Source organism: Bidens hawaiensis, unplaced genomic scaffold, assembly GCF_021521415.1.
Source record: "Bidens hawaiensis isolate Kalapana, Puna unplaced genomic scaffold, B.hawaiensis_p1.1 tig00009238_1, whole genome shotgun sequence".
In the NCBI taxonomy this organism is placed as follows: domain Eukaryota; kingdom Viridiplantae; phylum Streptophyta; class Magnoliopsida; order Asterales; family Asteraceae; genus Bidens; species Bidens hawaiensis.
Genome location: NW_027491682.1, coordinates 364,460 through 385,937, shown reverse-complemented (window position 1 = coordinate 385,937; position 21,478 = coordinate 364,460). Strand labels below are relative to the sequence as shown.

The 21,478-nt window shown below is 39.7% G+C and overlaps 1 protein-coding gene across 1 annotated transcript; it reads right to left on the bottom strand.

The window, feature by feature from the left end:
- Positions 1–12,115: 12,115 nt before the first annotated feature.
- On the bottom strand, positions 12,116–12,520 carry LOC143531786 (uncharacterized). The gene has a single exon (XM_077027006.1). It carries the CDS (start codon positions 12,518–12,520, stop codon positions 12,116–12,118), a length of 405 nt encoding a protein of 134 aa, XP_076883121.1.
- Positions 12,521–21,478: the final 8,958 nt, after the last annotated feature.

Sequence of the window (21,478 nt, the reverse complement as noted above, 5' to 3'; positions counted from 1 at the left end):
GTATAAATACCTGCACGTATCTTACTATAATTAATATAGAAGGATATTATTCTTATTACTAACCATTGTGCAGGAATATGTCAAGATCTACTGATCGTTTACCTAATACCCTACCAACAGAGCCTGAGGAGGAGGAGGAGGATCCGGAAGAGGAAACTGAGGAGGAACCAGAGGAAATAGAAGAAGGTGCAGATGCGGTAATTCCACGCGAGGTACCCGCAGATCAACCCGACTTATCGGGTTACCGTTGTGACACCTACCCCCCTAGGGAATCCCCTAGGAATGCTGCAGGACAGGGAGCTACTAGTGCTTATCGTTCACCTGTTAGAGCACCCAGATCCCCTACTCCACCTGTACAGCATACACCAGTACCCCCACCTACTATTAGAAACCGTCAGACCGCTCGCATTTCAGTACGTCCACCTGAGCACACTTCTCTCCCACCTCGATCTACGTACCATAGGGGAGAAACATCACGTGTCCAGGTCACTGAGATACCTATTCCTACTTGGGGTTTACCCGCCCCGGTACCCGAGCCACCTCGTCATTCTGATTCAGCATGGTTTGGTTTAGCAACTGATCAGCTTTTAGAACAATCACATTCGATAAATAGCCTAAACCAGCATAGACATGATATGTATGATCACATGAGGTATATGCAGCAGGAAATCAGAATTGTGCAAAGATCCAGTGCTCACAGCCACGGGCGTCAGGATCGAGCGATGATACTACTGGCGGTATGCTTAGCAGTTAATGCGGCCCTAGTGGCTGCTGTTGTTTGGCTGTGGCTCCATGTTGCAAAGAATGGATAGGACATAGTAGTCTAGCCTTATGTATATAGTCTTTTGATATCCCAAGCAGCATTTTGTTACAGCGTGTTGGGCTGACTTGGAGTGGTTTGTGGTTTAGTACTATTTCAAGCACTGGCCCTTATCGGGTTAAGTCTACATGTCACTTAGTGACAAATTTTGATACGCATATACAAGCGCTGGCCTATACCAGGTTAAGCCTATGCGCTAATTTTGGATGCATATGTACAGTAATGATTATAATTAATACAAACGTGTTTTCTTTGGCATAGTTATGTGTTGTGAAGGTGTAATATTGTAAAGTTGTGTTGATCATAGTGAAACAATATTGATTATTATATAATTGATTATTCTATAGAATGGCCCCGAGGAAAACAAACCCTTTGTCTGAGGCGGAAGTGGCCGCAATGATTGCTCGTCAACTACAAGCAGTGATACCAACAATTGTAGCACAAGTCACTGCAGGCATACGTGCTAACAATACTATTAATCAACCTACGAGCACCACCACGGCCACTGTTAATACACCTCCGCCGGACACTAATGTAGCCCCGGGTGTTACTACCCCGGTGAATACTGATAATGTCATAAATAATAATAACACTCTCCCAACTATGAATGTCACTGGGAACCCAGAACTTGTTGTGCACCCTGATAATATCCCGAACCCAAACCCTGTACCGGTTGTTAACACAACTAATAATGATAACACTCGGACCAATACCGATAATAACAATAATAATAACCGAGAACCCCCGCGTCAGGGGTACTCATACAAACAATTTACATCATGTAAACCGATTGAGTTTAAGGGTATTGAAGGACCTAGCGGGATGGTCAAATGGATAGAAAAGACCGAATCAGTAATTAATATCAGTGAGTGTCCACCGAACCGCGTGGTCAAATTTGCTACTAGTATGTTTCTAGACCAAGCGCTGATGTGGTGGAACACGGTAGTCCAAATAAGGGGACAAGATGCTATTAATCGTATGTCATGGACTGAATTAAAAACCCTCATGCTAGAGCATTTTTGTCCTAAAAGTGAGATTCAGAGGTTGGAACACGAGTTATGGAATTTGGAAATGAAAGGAGCAGACCATGTGGGATACACGAATCATTTTAACGAACTGTCCCGCTTAGTTCCATGGTTAGTTGCACCGGAAGCGAAGCGAATTGAACGTTATATCTGGGGACTGACCCCTGCTGTGAGAAGTATAGTGAATTCAGTTGCCCACCCGACATTAGAAAGTGCTGTATCTCAAACGGGTGTCGTTACTTTTGATCTGATAAGAAGTGGAGTGATAAGGATGCCAGGTGAAACAACAAGTTTAAAACGAACTGATTATGGGACAAGAATGCAAGGAAACCCTCAAAACAAACGGGCTCGTCCGAATACCCGAAGTTATGCCATGACCAGTTCTAATGTAAAACAAGAGACCTATAAAGGGACGTTACCGAAGTGCAGAAGATGTAACTTTCATCATGTGGGTGATTGCAAACCGATCATTTGTCAAAAGTGTGGAAGAACGGGACACTATGCCCCCAACTGTAGGACCCCCACCAACACTGTTAACCGTCCACCGCAATCAACTCAACTCCCTCGACCTCAACCAACCCGCCCACAACTCAACCAACGAACCCCACCTACCACGAACCTCCGTGCCTGTTATGAATGTGGCAGTACGGAACACTTTCGGAGATACTGCCCTAATTTGAACCCGGGTGCAGTGAGAAGGCAGAACCAAGCACAAGCATCAACCTCCAACGCAGCTAAGGGACGCGCGTTTGTATTAGGACCGGGTGAAGCGCGTCATGATCCGAATGTGGTGACAGGTACATTCTTAGTTTCGGGTCAGTATGCTTCAGTTTTGTTTGATACGGGCGCCGATAGAAGTTTCGTATCTGTTAATTTCTTACCTTTAGAAAATATGCCGGTTAGTGAACTAACAAAACCATATACTATAGAACTCGCTAACGGTAAGTCTATACTTGTTAACCGAATAGTCCGAAACTGTTCCCTTATCCTAAACGACCACCCATTCCTTATTGATTTACTTCCAGTAGAATTGGGAAGTTTCGATGTTATAGTCGGTATGGACTGGCTATCTAAGTATAAAGCTGAAATTGTCTGTAAGGATAAGACCGTTAGGATACCTCTTTCGAATAATGAAGCTATGATTGTTCAAGGTGAGAAATCTGGTACGGTACTGCCTCTCATATCTCAACTTATGGCATTGAGATATTTACGCCAAGGTTGTACTTTATACTTGGCGAGCGTAACAGTTAAGGAACCCGAGGAAAAACGAATGGAAGACATCCCAGTGGTACACGAGTATTCAGATGTATTCCCCGATGAGTTGCCTGGTTTACCACCGACCCGACAAGTAGAATTCCGTATTGACTTGATACCAGGAGCAGCACCCATTGCTAAGGCACCTTATCGACTTGCACCTTCTGAAATGCAAGAACTGTCCAACCAGTTACAAGAATTACTGGACAAGGGTTTTATTCGCCCTAGTTACTCACCGTGGGGAGCACCAGTGTTATTTGTAAAGAATAAAGATGGGAGTTTTCGAATGTGTATTGATTACCGGGAATTGAATAAAGTGAATATAAAGAATAGATACCCCTTACCTCGAATTGATGACTTGTTTGATCAACTCCAAGGTGCGAAGTATTTTTCAAAAATTGATCTTAGATCTGGTTATCATCAAGTAAGAATTCAGGAAGAAGACGTACCAAAAACAGCCTTCCGAACTCGGTATGGTCACTATGAATTTTTGGTTATGCCGTTTGGGTTGACAAATGCACCCGCAGTGTTTATGGACCTCATGAACCGAATTTGCAAACCTTACCTTGACAAGTTTGTGATAGTGTTTATCGATGACATTTTGATATATTCGAGAAGTAAGGAGGAACACGAACAACATTTGCGGGAAATCTTAAAATTATTGAGGCAAGAGAAGTTATACGCAAAGTTGTCCAAATGTGAGTTTTGGCTACAAGAAGTACAGTTTTTGGGACACATTGTGAACCATCAAGGGATCCAAGTAGACCCAAGTAAAATTGAGGCCATTAAGAATTGGCAAATGCCTAAGTCACCAAGAGAAATTCGTCAATTCTTAGGACTAGCCGGGTATTATAGAAGAATCATTGAAAACTTTTCAAGTATTGCACAACCTCTAACCCTCCTAACTCAAAAAGACCGAGCATATGAATGGGGAGAAGAACAAGAAATGGCCTTCCAAACGTTAAAACAGAAGTTATGTGAGGCTCCAATATTAAGCCTTCCAGATGGAACGGATGAATTGGTGGTATACTGTGACGCATCTCGTAAAGGTTTAGGATGCGTACTAATGCAAAGAAAGAAAGTAATAGCATATGCTTCCCGACAATTAAAAGTACATGAAAAGAATTATACGACCCATGATTTGGAATTGGGAGCGATTATCTTTGCACTGAAGATTTGGAGACATTACTTGTATGGCACTAAATGTACCATCTATACTGATCACAAAAGCCTACAACACATATTCGATCAGAAAGAGCTAAACATGAGATAAAGGAGATGGGTAGAACTGTTAAATGATTATGATTGTGAGATTAAATACCATCCGGGTAAAGCCAACGTAGTAGCTGATGCTTTAAGCCGAAAAGACAGAATCAGACCATTAAGGGTACGAGCACTCGGAATGATTGTTCAAAGTAGCCTAACCGAACAAGTTCGCGTTGCACAAGATGAGGCCTTGAAGGCAGAGCAGCTAGAAAAAGAAGAACTACATGGAAATGAAAGGAATTTTGAGAAGAAAATTGATGAAGTATATTATTACAAAAACCGGGTCTGGATTCCAATACTTCATAAACTCCGAAAGCTGATTCTTGATGAAGCACACAAATCCAAATATTCTATTCATCCAGGTACTGATAAGATGTATAAGGATGTTAAAGAATTTTACTGGTGGCCTGATATGAAAAAGGATATAGCCGTGTATGTAAGTAAATGTGCAACATGTGCAAGGGTAAAGGCGGAATACCAAAAACCTTCGGGAATGTTACAACAACCCGAAATCCCACAATGGAAATGGGAACAAATTACCATGGACTTTGTGACACACCTTCCTAAAACTTCTCGAGGACACAACGCAATTTGGGTAATTGTGGACCGGTTAACCAAATCCGCACACTTTATTCCCATCCGTAACAACTACACCACCGAAAAACTCGCTCAAATTTACATTGATGAAATAGTATCTCGACACGGAGTACCTCTTTCGATTATTTCCGATCGAGACAGTCACTTTACTTCACATTTCTGGCAAGCAGTACAAGAAGCCTTGGGAACCTGAATCGACCTAAGTACGGCTTACCATCCCCAAACCGATGGTCAATCCGAACGAACCATCCAAACCTTAGAAGATTTACTTCGTGCTTGTGTACTGGAATTCAAAGGAAATTGGGATCAACACCTCCCGCTCATTGAATTCTCTTACAATAACAGTTATCACAGTAGTATACAAGCCGCACCTTATGAAGCTCTATACGGGCGAAAATGTAGATCACCACTATGTTGGATAGAAGTGGGTGATACTCAAATTTCAAGATCCGATTTAATTCAGGAAACCACCGATAAAATTCACCAGATTAAACAAAAATTGAAAGCAGCCCGTGACCGACAAAAGAGTTATGCCGATGTTCGCAGAAAACCGTTATCTTTTGAAATAGGTGATAAGGTATTTTTAAAAGTATCGCCATGGAAAGGTGTTATAAGATTTGGAAAGACTGGTAAACTAGCTCCGAGATACATCGGACCTTTTGAGATTGCCGCAAAAATTGGTCTCGTAGCTTACCGATTAAAACTACCCTTAGAACTGAGCACTATTCACGACGTGTTTCATGTATCGAATCTGAAAAAGTGTTTGACTGATGAAACGACAATAGTACCACTGGAAGATGTTCAGATCAACGAAAAGCTCAACTTCGTAGAGGAACCGGTAGAAATTATAGACGGGAAAACCAAACAGTTACGACATAACAAAATTTCCTTGGTAAAAGTTCGGTGGAATTCAAAACAAGGACCCGAATATACTTGGGAACGAAAGGACGAATTCCGAAAGAAATACCCACACCTGTTCCCTAGAAAACCGATGACACATTAAATTTCGAGGACGAAATTTCTTAACGGGGGGAGAATGTGACATTCATGATAAAACGAGGTACACTATACTCATTACGTAACAATTAAACGATAAATCGGTTAATTCGTAGTGCTTAAACGAGTAACCGGCCGATACTAATTATGACCCGTATATATACTGAGGGGTCATATACGAGTTATATATATGTTATAGAGACTAACATATTGATATTTAGGCCTTAGTACGTTTAAAACTCTTTAAACGAAAAAGGTTTCGTTTATCGATACGCTATAAGCTTAAACGCAATCGTTAATATCAAAACAAGCATTGTAGCATCCGTTAAGCCGAAAAAGATTTATAAAACACTTATATGACATGTTCTAAGCAATCCATGAAAATATTTTGGAATTTTACAACGAGTCAGCACGTTTTTCTTATTTTACAAAAATAAGCTGAAAAACACTCGTTTTTGCGCTATTTCTCACACCCGAATTAATTTTCTTGCGAAAAACCGAACCCGAACTAAATTTAAAGTGGGCTTTTCATGTTTGGGCCTGTATAATTAAATTAATGGGCCAAAACAGCCCATTATGGCCCTTTCTTGAATTCCGATCGGAACACCACCCAACACCACATTCTTTTTATAAAACTTACACCCTAAGCTTTTTCATTCATTTTAACTCATAAAACTTTGAAGTCCAAGCAGCTGCAAGGGAGAACTTCAGAAACTCTCAAAAACCTAAGGTAATTAGTGATTTTCTTTGAGTTTTAACCATGATTAACATAGTTTAACCATGAAAAATTAATCCTTGATTAGTTTTAAACATGTTTAACCATCCAAAAACCCTAAAAATCAAGTAAAACCATGTTTTGATGTTAAACATGTTTACAAACCAGAAACATATACTTTTTTGGTCAAAAACGCGGATTAGAACATGAATACAACGTTTTTACGGTTAGAAAGTTCGGTTTGAACCCAAAACCGAAACCCTAATTATCAAGGCTGTTACATGGATGATTTATGCTTGGTTTGATGTTATATGATATGTAGATATACTGAGTTTGCAACCCGAGACCCGGAAAGTCGTTTAAGCTAGCAAAATTCATCGAAAACCGTCAAGGTAAACCCGTAATACTTGTTTAGGGGCTGTTTAGTATTAGGTTGTGACGTGCTTGTTATTAGCTTATGAAAACTTGCAGGGACATTAGGGATCATATAAATGAGTCCCTGTTCAAATTTGGTAATTTTTCGATAAACGGAGAATATTTGGTGAATTTATTTCCGTTTATGAGCGTTTATTTGGGAAAAATAGCTAAACATATTGAAAAATTATGAAACTTGGTTTTTGAGTTTAATATGTGATGGTAAGATCACTGGTACAGTTTGGGAATCATTGGAAATGTCTAAGTATGGTTTGTGTAATCATGGCGTAACCGAATTTTAACAGCCGAAAAACGCACAAAAAGACATTTTGTCAAAAGAGTTAGGTTCTGGAAATTTTGCAGGGGCTATGTAATAACATTGAGGTCATTGGTAAAAATTATCAGATTTTTCGGAGGTCTTTTGATATAAACGGGCCATTTATTACACGATTATAACCTATTAAATGAATTTTTATAAATAAATAATTAATCATAAAATTTCTGAAAATATTTTTATAAAATTCTCCATGTCTTAATGTATTTTTACAAAAATTTACATAATTTATATATAAGTACATATTTAGTTATGATTAATCAAAGATTTAAATTATAATTGTTTTAACGAAACCGGCAGTTTTGTGTTTAACGGACTGACTGGTATGTCAAAATGTCAAAAGTGGCCAAATATCATATTTTTGAATGATATTAATAAAAACGAACTTTTTACGAGAATTCCGGACAATTCGGGTGGATTGTGCGCGTTTTGTATAATCAAACCCGTGTAAAAACGGAAACGAACCCTGCAATCAAACCAGACACCGAAACTTTAAAATTCTTTCATAAATCAAATTATTTTATCAATCAATATATTTACTTAAGTTTTACGTGATCTTACCTAATCCCGAAACGTATAAACGATCAACTGAGCTAGGCTCAGGAAACGGTGAAACTGAGCCAAATCCAGTTTTAAACATTTCATAGTATACAACGTCACAATCTAAGACTATGGTCATGTTCTGAGCCTAACAGCTATACCCAGACTATCTATACAGCCCGACTTAGCTTGAACACTGTACTAGTAATAACGATACGATACCGTTTATAGGAATCAGGCTATAAACGAGGCATCTGACTTATTGATACGTGATTTCTGTGCGAACTACGATAAGGTGAGTTTCACGACCCCCGCTTTCTAAACTGTTTTACGAACTTTTGGGGTGAAAAGCATGTTTACATAAACTGATATACTTGAAAATGTGTGATGATGTGGATTATCTAAGTACTAACACTTGACAAGTCCCCATAAACACAAGTGATTAACTTCGTGCCGGTGACGTGTGGATAGTACTATCGGTTTGACAAACCCAACTGACAGAGCCGGAGGGGTATGCCGGAACATATGTAAACCCAGTTGCACATTGTCATTATATTTTTACATACTGCTATGTGGTGTTAGACATAGTACATACTTGGGGCAAAGTGGCTGTTAAATGCCAACGGGAGTGCATGGGCAGTGGAGGCCATGTGTTTTAGCTCGTTTCGGTTTCACTTGTGGCTTAGTATAATGCATCATACACAGACATATATACATACACACTGTAAACTTTACGAACTCGTGAACTGATTTCATTGATACTCGTGAAACTTGAAACTCACCAACTAGACGTAGTTGACCCGTTTTAACATGCTTTTCAGGTAAAGCAAAAGTGGAATGATTTGCTTACTTGCTTGGTGTTAGAAGGAAAGTTGAATAGCTGTGAATAGATGCTGATATAATACTGTATAAGAAGCTCGTAAACCGGTTATGTGTTTTTCACCTAGTTTGTAAACATAGTACCTACCCATGTAATATGATGTAAATTAGTTTATGAATTTCTTTATAAACAATGTTGTTGATACCAGTGTTATCTGTTACATTCCCGTATTACGCTTCCGCAACTACCTAGTCGGGGTGTGACACATAAACACCAAATGCATAGGTTTCCATACGGTTTACACTCGGATGAATCGGATGAGGAGTAGCGGTGTCTCGGACGCGGAAGTCATGGAAAACGCGTTGACAGAGTATCAATATAAGGTCACGGGGGCCTTCAATTACTTTGGCATTTGGAAAGATTACTTGAGGTTTCAGCCAAAATGGGGCCAGGTTTTAGATGCCAACGTCTGATGTTGACGTCGTGCTGTAATAAAAAACAAGTATTTATAAGACTTAAATACCTATAACTAGTATGGGTAAGTAAGGTCGTCTCTACAGGGAATCAGTGGAAAGTGCAAGTAAAGTTCATAATTATTAATTAATTAACTATGGTGGACAAACGATTTCAAGCGGCTTACAAAATATGATTTAATAAAAACACACGATTACTTGGAAAAGTTTGTAAACAATTATGAGAGAAAGATTCACTTCAGGTTCAGGTAAAGTGATAACCGACTAATCACAGATTCTTTAAGATTAATTGCGCAGTAATTACTAAACCTAACAGTTGGGTTGTGAGGACAAACGATACCCTAACCGAATTGTTGACACAACTTAACTCCGGTTTACTCAATTACCAGTTTAAAATATGAAAATCAGTTATAAGCAATGACTAACGATTATTGGTTCAATGACATAAGAGCTAACCCTACATGTGATGAAAACAACCAGAAAAGTGATGCAAAGTTTGACAATCAAAATCATAAACTGTTTAAACAATCAATTCGTAATGTAAAACAAGAATAAAAACAATCAATCAGGTTCATACTCATTCAAAACATAGAATCTGATCATAGTTAGTTTACACAAAACCCTAGCCTAAAGTGAATACAATGGTTTTAGCCTGACATCGGCATCACGAAGGATTCGCTTATCTGATGAGAGGATGAAAGAATGCGATGAACGGACTAACCGGAGGCTTCGGGATGGTGGAAAATCATCCTAGGGCTTGTACTTGGTTGAAGGAATGAAGGATATCTCGAATGGGGGCTGAAAACTCAATATAATAGAGTTAGGTTTTAATTTCCCATCTGGGGGACTTTAGCGCGGCGCTAAAGTCCATGGGGTGAGACTTTAGCGCGTCTCTAAAGTCTGCTTTCCTGATGTGAGTCTTTAGAGTATCTCTAAACTCCCTTAGCGCCGCGCTAAGGGTGTCTGACAGAATTTTCTTCATTTTCTTCATTTATTTTGCATCGGAAAGCTTGCTAATCATTATGAGTCTTCTACATCTTCGTTCCAAGCCCGTAATTCATCCCAATAAGCGTCCTTAACGTCAAATATCTTGAAACACATAAACACGCTTGAAGTACCAAAGTTCACATAATATTTAAACTAAAAGTAAACAAATACTATAATAATATACACGACTTTTGCCCGACCATCAACGTCGAAGGTGGTCCGCGTAAAAAAAAGTCTAAAACATCGTCTTCGGTTGATCTAGACACGCCTCGTTCCGACGCTCGAAACTTCAACCTAAGCGATAATGAAGCCGGGAATCCATATGCGGATTTTACCGAGATGCCTCGACCGGGTAGTTGAAGAAGCAAGGAAAAGGGAAAGGAGAAAGGGGTCGCGTCGTCGTCGGCAACGGGTTCGAATGTCGAAATGGAAAGTCATTTTAAAGAAATGAACATTCGACTCAAAGATATACAAGAACTTGGAGTTAAACGTTTTCAAGTAAATTTGGACGCCTTCGAAGTACTTAAAAGGAATGAATTGGACAACGACATCGAGGTTCTAACAAAGGAGCTATCCGAAGACGACCCCAGAGTCCAATCTCTAGAAGCAATTCGATAAAAGAAAATTTTTGAAAAATACAACATGTAGTCTTATTAATTTTGTTTTATTGTATTTTGTAATTTAATGTATTTTTTTTTATTTAATTTAGTTTTTATTTGTGAGTTTAATGTATTTTTTTTTTAATTTTAATGTAGGTTTTTAATTTTATATCTATTATTTAAATGAATTATTTATTAAAAAAAACAAAAACAATTAATGGTGACTAGGAGCCACGTGTCGCATAATGCCTAGGGGTCGGGCTTTACGACTACACCCTGTTTTTGTATAAAATCGTAACTTTGATTGGGCGCCACGTGACGTATAATGTCTGGAGGTGAGACTTTATGACTACTAATGGTCTAAGATTCAAAGATTCTAACCATCGCCGCCATTAGCTTCTACCTTATTTGTATTTTATTTTATTTTTTCTAATATGGGTACAAATACAATGATGAATCATTGATAACATGGTCACAATCTTAACTTGTGAACAATCAACAAGTTCTTAAAACAAAAAAAAAAGCCGGTTTTAAAAAATATAGTATATAACCTATACAAAATTGGACGCTAGAATTATTAGAGGCTCAAATTCATTGCCTTATTTGGTAGGCCATGTGCCAGGTCTAGTAATTATTAATGGAATTAACTGGTCTTGAACAAAACTTGATAACACCAAAACTAAAAGTATGCTTTGTGTAGAACAAAAGAAGATACAAACTTTGTAGAAAACAAAAGAACGAAATATTTATTATTCAATAAATGAAAAACAAGAACCAAATAACCTATTTAAATACTAGAACTTTTACCTTCTCCTAAACAAACTCAAATACTAGAACTTATAGATAAACATAACATGTGTTTATCCATCCTTATTCAAAAACAATTAAACTAAGACTGACTATTATTACGTAACTTAATAATAATTCTAATAAACTTTCAAATCAACCCCTTAAACTATTAAAACTTAACGATTAATTTGAACAATCAACCCCTTAATTGTTAATTTTCATACCGGTCTTCACCAACGAGTTGGATCACCATCATCTTCTTTGCTCAAGTTCGATTGTTCATCACTTTTCTCGTTCCCTAGACATTCGTTCGCAAAGTGACCAAACTCATTGCACTTGAAACATTTAACGTGGCTCATATCACGTCGGAACCGTTCACCATCTCGACCCTTCCCGGACCCCCGACCCTTTCCTTGGCCTCGTCCTAGATCATCCCGACTTGAACTTCTACAGCCACAATGTTCACACAAGTGCCTTTTCTCAATATCACTTAGCAAACAACAAGCCCTCATGAACGTCTTCTCCTTTATCGGATCCTTTTATACACTCCTCGTATGCCTTCAATCTTCCAACGGCTTCATCAAATAGCATTGAATCCAACTCGAAATATTGTTCAATTGAGGCTACAATTTGAAGAAAAGGCTTAGGCGTTGAATCAAGTAGCCTTCTCACAAATTCTTTTTCTTCAATCAAATCTCCAAGACTCCTTGCCTTCGAAGCTAACTCGGTAAGTTTAGTAGCAAAATTATCAACCGACTCGCCCTCCTTCATGCGCAATCCTTTGAGTTCCCTTCTCAATGTTGCTAGTCTAGCCGTTCTCACTCGATCCACTCCTAAATATCTTGTTTTCAATCCATCCCATACTTGTTTTGCATCAGTGTAATCCGCCATTTGTAACACCATGTCTTCGGGTATGGTTTGAAACAAGAAAGCAAGTGCTTGCTTTGATTTCTGTTAATCCACCGCAGCCCCTAACGCCGTTGGATCGACCACCTCTAGTATTCCATACGCATCCAAAATCATCTTAACTTTGACAGCCCACACAGGGTAATTTGTAGGAGTCAAAACCGGGCATTGATATGTCATAGAACTACCATCTTTTACCATTGCCATATCCTCTTCTTCACAACTTCAATATCACTTGATCACTTATCGTTTTCCCTCTTCCCAGGTCACTAGAACAACCCCGTTCTTGACCACCTGTCGAAAAACAAACAAGCTCCCCGCTTCTACCGTTTTCTTCTTCTCTTGCTAGACGCGACCAGATTCAATGCACACCGCTTAGACGAATCTTCTTCCGTCCTTCTACCGAAAATCTGATAGGATTACTTCTGCCAAAAAAACAACCTACACCGGTTAATCCATTTTTATCCTTGGTGGAAAGGACCGGGTCGATTGATCAAGTATTGAAGTTGTGTTGAATTACTCTTATGTAGGTCCTAGAGCTTCAAGGCTCTGATACCAATTAACGGAATTAACTGGTCTTGAACAAAACTTGATAGCACCAAAAACTAACAGTATGGTTGGTGTAGAAGAAAAGAAGATACAAACTTTGCAGAACACAAAAGAACGATATATTTATTCAATGAATGAAAAACAAGAACCAAATAACTTATTTAAATACCAGAACTGTTAACTTCTCGTAAACAAACTCAAATACTAGAACTTATAGATAAACATAACATGTGTTTGTCCATCCTTATTGAAAAACAATTAAACTAAGACTCAAACTATTATTATGTAACTTAATAATAATTCTAATAAACTTTCAAATCAACCCCTTAAACTATTAAAACTTAACGATTATTTCCAACAGTATTCATAAACCATATATATATATATATATATATATATAGGATGAGTATCATTACAGAACCCTTAAATTATTTAAGAACTTGAAGGAACCATTGAAAACTAACGTTTTTTATAAAAATTTTTGTATGTTAATGTCATTTGAGTGTAGTTTCATCATTTTGTATATCTATATTTATAATTACAGTTTTGAAAATTAGTTTTTATACATATCTATGTTTTATTTTACACCTATGTAAATTTGTTAATACATAAATTTTACACATATGTAAACTTGAGATTTATATATGTAATCAAAATTTTTTATATAAAATATGATAAAAACTACTCTTAAATAATGTTAGTATATAAAAAAAATTAAAAAAAATGTTTTATTGTTTAGAGTTCCTAACAGTTCTTAACTTTTTTGGAGTTCTTAAATGATACCGACTTTATATATATATATATACACACACACATATCTACTGTTATAATAAACAAAAACAATTTTTGTGCCACATGTGTAGGTTCCCTGGACGGATCACACGAGATATCCCGGTCTACTCAGGTGCGGAATCCCTGCGTAGATCGTTACGAGCGTAGAAAGCAAACCAAACAAACACACACGAACAAATCGAAACACGTTATATATTAATAACCGAACTCACGTGATATGAATCACTGATACAGACTCTCGTCAACTCAATCGACTCAAACAACTATCAACAACGATTCAACCAACTTTCTAAACCAAGCCGTAAGCTGTATATAAATACACGACAACTTCGCCTGATATGTTCAGGCGAAGTTGTCCATAACTTCGCTTGTTCAACAAGTTCGCCTAGGCGAACTTGTTAACAACTTCGCTTTAAACAAAAACATAAATAATAATACAGACTCGATTACAGACACTAGACTATGAACTACTGACATTTATGCACCAACAGACTCCCCCTTGGCAGTAGCTTCATATCTCGATCTTTAAGCTCTTGTCTTGTAATCCTGTATCTTCACGCATGCACTCCTTCTCTAACACATACCGTGACTACTCGCTGATATTTCCTTGTTTCGTCCTTCCAAGCAGGAATATAGAATATCTTCTTTTCATTCAACGCTTGCAGATCAGCTTTCGATAAGTTAACAAGATGCATCGGATCATACACCCTCAGCACTTCTTGTTCGTCTTCGTCTTCCATCACGGCTTCAGCAGTCTGGCAATCAACATACCACCATTTAAGATTCTTCAACACATCTTGAGGCATAGTCTTCATTGGAACCTCCTTAATGCATCGGATCGGTTTGTACTTCATCACCATCCATGGCTTGCCATCTGCTCTCATTCCCCTTTCTGTATCTTCCACGAGCTTTCCCTTCTGTGGCTTTAATAAATCAAACTTCTTCTCTTTTATGCTTTCTTTCCACACGATCTTCCCAATAACTCTTGCCATGTTGTCGTCACTTCTATTAATCAGGCCCAACCTAGCCAAATCCTTCACCTCACATTCCGGCAATGTATTGAGAGATCTCAAGGTTCTCTTGAAGTACTGAATACCATCAAAACGCTTCACCACAAACAACTTTATCTGTTCATCATATATCCAACAGATAATTCCCTTCTTCGACTTATCATAGCCTTTGATGTTATAACTCTTCTTGAACATGGTTGGAACAGCAGGCTTCTTGGTCTTAATAAACCAATGAGCACAGCCTTCCTTCCACCTAGGCTGCTCCTCCCACTCAGTCTCATCGTTTTCCATCTCAGTACCCATATTGGCTTTCTCCACATCTGGGATCTCGTGTTCAACATTTTCTTCTACTATCTCACCCTCTTCAATCTCATCTTCAATCACAATCTGTGCGCCAATCTTCTCAATCTCCTCAAACGGCAGCACATCATCATCAAACATATCATCATCTTCTAGCATATCATCATTCAATTCCTTCAACGCATCTATCACATCATCATCATCATCAACCATCACCACCTCATCACCACCAACTGCACCTGCAGACTCCCCCTGAGCTGTGGAAGTCCCAAGAGCTTGAGTAGTTCTTGGCAACTCACCACCTGCACCTTTCGGTGCATTGGGATCATCGTCTCTGTCGTTTCTCTTCTTCGTCCTTAACTCGTCGCCTCTACAGCCTGTCTCCCCCTGAGATGCCAAGAACTCCTTCATAGCATCTATAATACGCCCATGTTCAACCAGGAGGGACGACTGTAGTTGATTCTCTGCTACAAGGCGTTGAATAGCCTGGGTCTGGATAAAGTTTATCCTCGATTGCTCTGCCACGACCCGCTCAAGTGCAGCTATTCTCTCCGAGTCTGAGAGGGTTGCATCGAAATCAAACCTCATGTTAGATGTGTCTTGAGTATACTGATGAGGGATCTCGAATGTAACCGGGACTTCAGAAGCAGTTGTGGATGTAACCGCAGGTGGTATCGTGACCGACAACCCTGCAGTTGCGACGACCGTCGACTCTACAAACCGTGCCACCACCTCTGAAGGAGTAAGCGTTGGAGGTGGTAACGACACAATCTCCGGAGTCGTCGTCTGTAGTGTGATGGATGGGATGCCAACAGCTGATGTAGCCACCACAGGAACATCTGCAGCGCTTGTAACCTGTACAGAAGTAGGAACAATTGACATACCTGACAGTGCGGATGGAGCAAAACGTATAACACGTGAAGTCTCTCCAGCTCCCATACCAGCACCTGTCCTTTCACGTCTCGAACGTCTGCTCAACTTGTGTATGTCCTCCTCTTCTTCCTCTGACTCACTATCATCCACCGTCCTCTTTCTCTTCCCCAACGTCCTCTCTCTAGTCACCAACATCCTCCTTGCCTCATCCATAACATCGTCAAGATCGGAGTCAGCCACCGTCGTAGCTGCTCTAGTCACAATCACTTCCCTCACCTGTGCAGCAGAGACCTGCACTTCTTCATGTGGATCAAAACGATCCATGTCGAAGAAACCTTGGCCGCCAAATGCAGCATCAAGGTCAACATCCTCCTCAGCCGATACAACAGGCACAGTAGGTACATCACGAGTTGCTCCTGCCTGTTGTGGTTGAGGGTCTCTGAACTCGTCCCCCCGAGCTGGCACATACCCTGGGTTTATCAAGTACCCGAAGAGTGGAGTATGCCTTGGACGAAGTTCAGGCTTGCTCCTCGCACTGGATGTGCGACATTGAGCAAAGATACGTTTGCTCACACTCTCCACGTATCTTATCGGGCGTCGTTGAGGAAAATTCGGAGCCACATGGTTCAAGATCATCTGGATGAATCTTGGATACATTATGAACTGCTCCCGAGCTATCGCCCTCCTCTGTCTGTCGATCTCGTAAAAGACCATCTGACTAAAGCTATAACGTTTGTTATAAGTCAGAGCAGTCATTGCTGACTGCATGGTCGCACCCATACCGTCAGTGCCCGCCTTCCTCCCAGACATGCATACTATCATAACGTGCATGAGGAAGCGCCACTGATCGAGCAGGAACCCCTTCCGTCTCTGGGTATCGCCCAATGGACCAGAATAGCCCATTCGCAGAAACGCTCCATCACGAAACGGAGCCACAAAGTCAGTCGGGTCGTCCCGAGTCTCCTCTCCAAAGCGTAACGCCACCCGAATTTGTTCAGATGAGAACTGAACTTCTTGATTATTTACTGTTGCTCTCATGACCGGGGGCTCAACACGACAATCATACTCCACCGTCTGCCAGAAATCCTCGATATTGGGTAAGGATATCGGCAGAGTCGTCGTGATTGCGTGAAATATCCTCGAGCGAATGAGGAAAGAAATGATCTCACGGTAGTCTTCTACTCCGCTCGCTTCCGGGTCTAAGGTAATGTACATATTGTGACCCGGGAAGAATTGCCTCTGATTGTCTCCTCCGTCATCGCCTCCAGCACCTCCAGCACCGGCAACAGCAGCCATATCTGCAACAAACGAACCAAGTTAGATAAACATTAAGACATAACACAAGTTCGCTTGTTACCATGAGCGAAGTTGTGATAAAAACTGTATAGGCGAAGTTAAAGTTGAGGCGAAGTTGGGAACAACTTCGCTTCATCTTTAAGTTCGTCTAATAATTGTTAAGTTAAAAGGATCCAGGCGAAGTTAAAGTTGGGGCGAAGTTGGGAACAACTTCGCTTCATCTTTAAGTTCGCCTCAGGCGAATTTAAGCTTCAGGCGAAGTTGAGCATCAGGCGAAGTTACGGATAACTTCGCCTAAACCTTAAGTTCGCCTGAATATGAATCGGCGACAGTGAGTTTGATTCAAACTCGAAAATCCGATGTTTCGATTAATTTTGACGATTGAGGAGGCTAAAACACAAGATATTAATGATAACTAAACGACCAGGTTGTACATGACCACGTGAAAACAAGTTTTGAAATCGGGTTTAAGGATCGGTCGTCCGAGGTTATTACCCGGTTGTCGAAACAACCTTAGATTAACATCAATGAACGGATAATACGATGTAATAACCCAACCAACCTTTAAATCGGTTTGAGATCGAAGAAAGAAAACAAGTATGATCGAAGGTTAAGATCGCTAAGTTCGCTGGATAATCGGAGATAAGTTCGCTGATCAGAAAATAATGAATTGTTTGACTCTTGAAAATCCTTATATAGGGGCGAAGTTATACAGGCGAAGTTAAGGTTAACTTCGCCTAGGCGAAGTTATTCACAAGTTCGCCTGTTTAACAACATCGCCTATATTTACAAAATCAACCCTTATAATTTGAACATTTTGCAATTAACGTTTAAAACTTCCATTTAAGAATTAACTAACATGATCAAGTCCAAGTAACCTTTTATAAAAGCATACAACTACATAAAAAGAAAACTTTTAACAATTAAAGCATAAGGGATCAAATTTCAGTCTCGATAGGGACTGCTACGTTTTAGAAAAGATCCGAACAGGAATCATACTAATTACGTGACTGTCTCATAGATCCGTGTTTAGCTGTATTATGGCATAAGGAAACAGGGTGTAAGCAGGTAATATACTTAAGATGGTTTTCATCGTTTCTGTGATACGAGTTAGATTCAATTAAGCCTCAAAATTTAAGTGGGCAACAACTCAGAGATTATGATGCCTCCTATCTATTCTCAAAGCGTATTTGGCTTTCCCCAAGTCACCCCGAATTGACCTCGACCCATAGTGTCTGATTAGGTTTGTAATTACTCTTCATCTGCTTCCCGTTCTCCTTCTTACTCTATGATTGAGAAGTCTTGACATTTTCAGCTATAGAATGTTTCAATAACTCAATTTTTTTTTTTAATGACTCACAAATTTACATAGACTTCAGAGTAGTAAACCAACTGCAAGTCCAGAATCTGGATCACTGCAGTTTCTTGAAACGCTATCTTCACGGGAATCAGAACACACATGGGCTCGTGTATGACTGGGTAATCGCTTTTCTGCCTATCATTCGGAAAGATATATATGAAGACATGCTAAACTCTTAAGGAGTTTCCACGTAAAATCAAGTAGATTTAGTTTGTATCACGTCTACTTTTACGCACCATAAAAAGTTACCATGACATACAATGACTGTCCTAAATCCTTTTAAGCCTAATAACTTCACTAGTTAAGCACACAGAATCAGTATCTATCATTTTCCAAGGTTGGATCAATTTTATGTTAAACATAGCTAACGTACTTCTTACGAAGTAGTAGACTTGAAAAATAATTTCATTTCCCAAAAAATTTTTGACTTCAATCGCCCCGATCAAATCAAGTCTTCAGGTGAACGGCTATCCCGAAGATCCAATGGATCAGCTGGACCGACCACATACAAGTATGTGTCCTTCTAACTAAGTATGATCGACTAATTTTCAGCGAAAGAAAGAAAACTCATCATAAACCGCCCCGGTCACTTTCAGTCATCTGGTTAATGGCTATTCTCATATTCTACAAGTAGAAATGAGGACCAAAACATATCCTAAGACATGTCCTTCAAACTGTGGTAACCGACATAATTTTAAGCGATAGTGACCCCTTTTTTTTTTTATTAATAAACATAAAAAGCATGGCTACTCGGGATTGATCATCCCATTAAACTCGATAAGGTTTTGAAATCTTGATTTGTCAAACGCTTTAGTATAAAGATCAGCGAAATTATAAAGCGTATCCACCTTTTCAAGCACAATCAGATTCTTCTCAGCACAATCCCGTATAAAATGATGACGTATGTCAATATGTTTAGTTTTACTATGTTTCACGGGATTGTTAGTTACTGAGATAGCAGCTGTGTTATCAATGCAAATAGGTGTAAGTAAGAAATTCAGACCATAGTCGCGCAATTGTTGTTGAATCCAAAGAACCTGGGAGCAGCAGTTGGATGCTGCCATGTATTCTGCTTCACAGGTTGAAATTGCGATTGAAGTCTGCTTCTTGCATTGCCACGACACCAATCTGCCACCAAGAAACTGACATCCTCCAGTTGTTGACTTCCGACTCTGATTGCACCCTCCATAATCAGAATCTGTGTAAGCGACTAGTTCCAAGTCTCCTCCTCTCGGGTACCACAACCCCAGCTTCGGTTTGCCCTTGAGATACCGCAAGATCCTCTTCACACCCTTCATGTGAGATTCCTTTGGGTTTGCCTGAAAACGAGCACAAAGACAAACAGCAAACATTATATCAGGCCTAGAAGCAGTTAAGTACATTAAAGATCCTATAATAGCCCGATACTGTGTTGGGTCCACATCTGCATCACCGTCTGACTCAGCACCCAATTTGTGATTGACGCAGATTGGAGTGTCGAATGGAGAGCTGTCCTCCATCTTGAATCGTTTGAGCACATCATGGACATACTTGGTCTGATGAATGAACATCCCATCCTTCTTCTGATCAACCTGCAATCCTAAAAAGAAAGTTAGTTCACCCATAGCACTCATTTCAAACCTTTTCTTCATGATGGCCTCAAACTCCTGACACATGGAGACTTTTGATGCAGCAAAGATAATGTCATCCACGTAGACTTGCACCAGCAGGAAGTCGCTTCCTTCTCTCTTAACGAACAACGTGCTATCAATTTTCCCTCTTTCAAACCCATTTTCAAGCAAGTAGTCTGATAAAGTTGAGTACCAGGCACGTGGTGCCTGATGTAGTCCATACAATGCCTTGCTTAACTTGTACACGTGGTCTGGAAAGTCTGGGTCAGGAAAACCCGGAGGCTGCTCAACATACACAACCTCATCAACTTTCCCATTCAGAAACGCACTCTTCACATCCAACTGAAATACCTTCATCTTTTTATATGCAGCAAACGCCAAAAACAATCTAATGGCTTCCAACCTTGCCACAGGAGCGAACACTTCATTATAATCAATACCCTCTTGTTGATTAAATCCTTTCACAACTAGTCTCGCCTTGTTTCTTATGATAATCCCTTTCTCGTCTCTCTTGCACTTAAACACCCATTTTGTGCCTATCGCATGCACATGCTTTGGTTTTTCAACCAAATCTCAGACTTCCATTTTCTTGAACTGAGCCAACTCTTCTTGCATGTCTTCGACCCACGAGCTGTCCTTTAGAGCCATTTGATAATTCTTCGGCTCAACCTGGCTGATAAAGCAAGTGTACAAGCATTCGTTGATTATTCCTGTCTCCTTAATGCTTGTGTAAACACAGGTGTGCTCATTCAAGCTACGTCTTGTTTGTACACCTGAGGACACATCACCAATTACATTCTCCAAAGGGTGATCTTTATGAATTCTCGTGGTCGGAACAGAACCGACATGCAAATTGTCTTCCAAGTTAGAAGAGAGCTCGTCAATGGTTGTTTCATGCTGAGAGTGAAATGGATTGAAAAATTCTTCTTCAGTCGAGGCAGCAGGGGTATTGACAGCATTTGATGAGGAAGGTTGACATTTATCGATCAACTGTCTTTGCAATAGATTCTCTTCCTCATCAAGGATCATCTTCGTAGCAATTCTCTTTTCTTCTTCAGAAATATCCAAATACGGTATGTTAAAAGACTTAAAAAGTTTAACATAGTCGAAAAACTCCGCAGGTCCGTTGCTTGGTTTTGGCGGTTGGTAACTT

Bases quoted from the DNA above. Each gene is read 5' to 3' on its own strand.
- LOC143531786 (XM_077027006.1), bottom strand. From the start codon at position 12,520: ATGGCGGATTACACTGATGCAAAACAAGTATGGGATGGATTGAAAACA.